Below are 4,589 nucleotides of genomic sequence, written 5' to 3'. Positions count from 1 at the left end.
TTCTCGCTCTCACTCTCTCTCTCTCTCTCTCTCTCTCTCTAGAAAAAAGCAAAGTGTTCTCTATAACTGTGCTTGCGCCGATACTTGCCGCTCGATACCCGCCGTGTTAATTAAGTCACTTGTGTCATTGGCTGGGCCGTCGGTTTAATTTGTTCGAACGGATTTAAAATTTCTTTTCTTTTTTTTTCTTTTTTCTTTTTCTTTTCTTTTCTTTTTTTTTTTTTTTTCTTTTTCGTTTTAGATTAGAGATTGGAGACTTACTTCCCGCAAATCTTGCAGGGGTAGTGAAGTGGGGTGGGCACGGGTAGTTGTTGCTCAGAACTAGTGTGAGTTTGTGAGTTGGTGTTGACTGTGGCGTGGCCGGTATTGCCGGTTTGGGCGGTTTGGGTGCTCCCGGCCATCGTTACTGTTACACTTCCGCTAAAGCTCTGACAACACAAAGAAACACAAAGCCAAAATAAACAACACAAACAAACAACAACAATGTACGACGACGAAGACTGCGACGAGGGGGCGACGACGACGACGACGACGACGACGAGGACGACGACGACGACGGGCGATGACGTAATAAGTAATACATATAAGAATAAGTAGAACGCAGAAAAAAACGTGTGGTTTCACGCACAACGCACAACGCGCTTGTACCATTGTGAGAAGAAAGCGTGAGAGAAAAGTAGAAACGACAGGTCCAACAACAAGTCACATGCGACACTTAAACGTTCACGCGTTATCATCTACGCGTGTCGAGTATTGTCACGCGCTTTCACGAGTATGGATCGAGTATGAATCGATTTCATTTATCTCATGATTAAAGAATCTCATTCATTCGTATTGATAATAATTTTTGTATAAATAATTCTAGAAAGGATTTCTTTAGAACGATTCGTACTCGATACTCGACAAGTTGGTTAGTTTGAGAATTTAAGTTCGATAAAGATAATACAATAATACTTTAGATAGAATTCTCTAGACATTTAACGATCGATCGATGTTTGTTGTTAAAAATAAAAGAAAACGAATATTGTATATATTTTTGTGAAAAAAAAAAATATTGAAATTACATCGTACATTTCTAATAATAAAAAAAAAAGAAAATAAATAAAAATAAAAAAAAATTATATTGTTCTTTTGTTCAAGTATAATCATTGTATTCGTTTTGAATTATTCGTTTTATTTGTATCAAGTAAAGCTTGTAGATAAAAGATAAAATACATGGAGAACGATACGTGAATGGTACTCACATCGGGGCAGTCGTATGCAAATAATCTCAGCTCTCCGTCGCTGGTGGTCAGAGTAGCCGAGTTTTCTCTCTCATTTGTCTGTAACTGAGAAAAAAAATTCACAATTTTTCTTCCAACTTTTATTAACCATTAAATCGATTTATAATATCTCTCTAAGATCTCTTCGATAATACATGGCCATACCATTAATCAAAAGTATACTATTTTTACAATTTTAAACGATATTGCATATAACAGATGTTTCGAGTAAATAAATAAAAATTATAAAGAGACCAAAAATCTTTTATAATTGATCTTTTTGTTTATTTTATTAAACAGATTCACAGTAACGGCATCGATCGAACTCACCAGAGTGCGATGAAGAATAGATTTGTCTTCGCTAAAGTCCATCTCCGTGACCGACGCAATGGCGTCGCGAAGCTCCCTGGTATCCTTGCAATCCTTGCTCTCTGTCTTAATCTTTGGTTTACCGTGGCGAACACGAAGTCTGCTGTATTCGTCCGGGCAGAGCCTCTTCCACAGATAATAGAATTGCACGCATTGTTTCGCGGACTTGCCACCCACGTCTCGCGAGATCGCAGAGAAATCCTTGTTGTACTTCAACAGGCCCTGATAGAATGCGTCCATCTCTTGCGACGTCCATCGGTCCGACTCGTGACACTCGTAACTGAGCAATGGATGTTCCGCTGGCAACGGAGGTGTTGGTCTCATCAACTTCAACATGGCCTCCTGGAATCCAACGATCGATCGTATCAATCGCGATTGAATCGAAAATTATTAATTCTAACGCACAGTAACGCCCGATTTAATATTTATTTCACATCAATTTTGGAAAATAAAATCGTGAGGCGAACTATAAATGTATTCGAATGTCTCAAAAATCATTTGGATAAACATTCAGGATTCGATTTTCGAAGAACTATAAACGCATTACTGTCCTTTCATTATGTAATAGCAATATTATGAAAAATCGTTTGAAAAGTGTAATTTGTTACACGTTTAAGTTTTTAAAATTATTATTTTTATAAATGATTATTATTTGAAAGTATTAGTATAATAGTGTATTAGTATAATTAGGGCATATATCTTACATGCATGCATTGTTTGATCATTCTATTTTTCTAGATACTTTTCTGGAACGAAGAGATAATAAATTCGATTGTAATTTTTTTCTTTTGTAATGCACACATCAAAAAACCACAGTAATTGTAAAAGCATATAATTAAATTTACATTAAGTAAGTGAAATATCGGATATTCGAAATTAAAAAACTTAAAGGATAGAGAAACATATAAATACACAAAATAGAATATGATTTCGTAATATGTACATAACTAAGCTAAGATAGCACGATTCGTAATTCTTCTAATTAATCTTTAATGAATTATTCCATTAGAAATAAAACATTAATAAAAAACGATGTACTATCTTTTCGTTTTTCTTTGTTCCTCTTTTTTAACATCTAGTTCTCAAAAATATCGTATTGAAGGAAAGAGAGAAAAATAAGATCGTTTGCAGATTGTGTGAATGGAATGGAATAAAGAAATTAAAGTGAAAGTATCGTACATGAATATTCCCTTTGCACATGTGCAGCAGATGAAGCGCGTATTCTTTGTTTCTTCCTCCACCTGGTACCGCGGCGCAGCATGCAAATTGTAGGTACATATCCACTGCAAAACAAAAGTTTTTCGTTTCAGATAGAATTTGATCGCGCGGAAACAACGCGTTCTCGCGCGAAATCGTAAACTAAATGTAATTTGTCTTTGTGCCATGGCGGCGATCGCAATATTGCAAACGCTTCACGTATTGCCACCCTGTAGTATTTCATTACAATCTACGTTTATGCGTAATCTATTTATTCTTTTGATGCGTCCCCTGTGATGTATAAGTAAAAATATTGCGGAACATTGATCAATCGATTGCTCGCTTTAATCGGGGACCGGATGAAACTGCGTTTTATTCCATAAAATAATAACTGTATTTTTATAAAATAATAACGTTTTTACGAAATTTTCTTTTCCCTATTTATATTTTTCTTTAGTTACTTTATATTTAAAATTCATAATACGAAAATTCGTTACGATGAAACTTTATTATCGATAAATGTATGTATACTGGCTTCAAACAATAATCTTAATATATTATTTTTCAATTTTTTATTTATAATATTGATTATATATCGCTTTAAATAGCTTGTTAATATTCATTGCGATGAATATTTAATGGGGAATTCAGAGGAAAAATGATATGCAAATTTTAATTCGAGAAATTGTCGAAAAAGTTATAATGCAAAGAAAATAATCTTTAAATTTTAGATATAAAAATGGTGATTGAAAAGAAAATACATATTCTTCGAGCGATATTTTATTAATAAAATAATGTAAATCCCGAAATATGAGAGAATTTTTTCTTAATTTTTATGTTTTTAATAATATACGAGATTTTAAAGCTTTATAATAATTTATAAATATAATATAATAATATATAATATATAATAATTTACTAAGAAGAACAAAAAACTTGATTTTATGATTCAATTGAGAAACTTTTATTTATTTTAATGCAACTTCTTAAAATTTCGGATTATTTCTTTAACATACAATATATAAAATTTTAATTTCCTTTATACAAATACTCGAATCCTACGTAAGCAATCTTTTTATTTTTAAAAAATGCGTATATACAAGCGAGAAAAGAAATTGTTCACCAATGTTAAATGAAGAATTCAGAGTAAAAGTGGTACAAAAATCATTAGCATATTCCACTGAATATATAGCTAAACTTAATAAAAAAATCTGTATACTTTCAAATATTAATATACACTATTATTATTCATTATACTCGACAAATACACGATTCCTTTCGTTCACTTTTAGAGAAAACAGTATTACACCACATTTCTTTCTGAACTCGTCAAACGTCAAAAACCAAGCATCTCAAATACTCTTCACGTATCCTTATAAACCAAATCCAAGAACCTCGAACAAAAATCCTACTACTTACATTCGTTATCCGTCAGCACGTTATTTATACCAGGATCCCAGAGCAGATGGTCGGCCTCTGGCTCCCCCTTTCCTCTGTCCCCGTCACTACCGACCGGCGGTATCGTAGCCTGATACCTCGTGCCGATATTAATTCTAGGGGGAGGGCCATCGTTCCCTTGCGAGTCGTCGGAGCTGAAATCAGAATCCCTCTCGTACTGATGCAGCCTGGCGTACAGGCCAGGCCCAGGGCGGGAAGGATCCAAGATCGGTGGCGGCGTGTAGCTACTATCCCAATGCCTGTCGCAGGCTTTCCTCAATCTAGACGGATACGAAGCGCTCGCGTAGAGGCCTCCTCCGTCCA

General features: G+C 34.4%; 1 protein-coding gene across 1 annotated transcript in view; it reads right to left on the bottom strand.

The window, feature by feature from the left end:
- Positions 1 to 4,589, bottom strand: part of LOC102679869 — a 241,160-nt gene that overhangs the window by 2,985 nt on the left and 233,586 nt on the right. Inside the window, exons 12-16 of the mRNA XM_031511219.1 lie at positions 4,248 to 4,589; positions 2,811 to 2,914; positions 1,593 to 1,973; positions 1,245 to 1,328; positions 262 to 428 (exon numbers count right to left, since the gene is read on the bottom strand). The exon at positions 4,248 to 4,589 is cut by the window's right edge and continues 2 nt beyond it. Of these exons, the coding sequence (XP_031367079.1) occupies positions 262 to 428; positions 1,245 to 1,328; positions 1,593 to 1,973; positions 2,811 to 2,914; positions 4,248 to 4,589 (1,078 nt within the window). The remainder of the gene's footprint in view (positions 1 to 261; positions 429 to 1,244; positions 1,329 to 1,592; positions 1,974 to 2,810; positions 2,915 to 4,247) is intronic.

The sequence above is a fragment of the Apis dorsata genome, unplaced genomic scaffold (genome assembly GCF_000469605.1).
Source record: "Apis dorsata unplaced genomic scaffold, Apis dorsata 1.3 scaffold_295, whole genome shotgun sequence".
Classification (NCBI taxonomy): Eukaryota; Metazoa; Arthropoda; class Insecta; order Hymenoptera; family Apidae; genus Apis; species Apis dorsata.
Note: the sequence above shows the minus strand (reverse complement) of the source record. Positions and strands in the feature narration are given on the sequence as shown.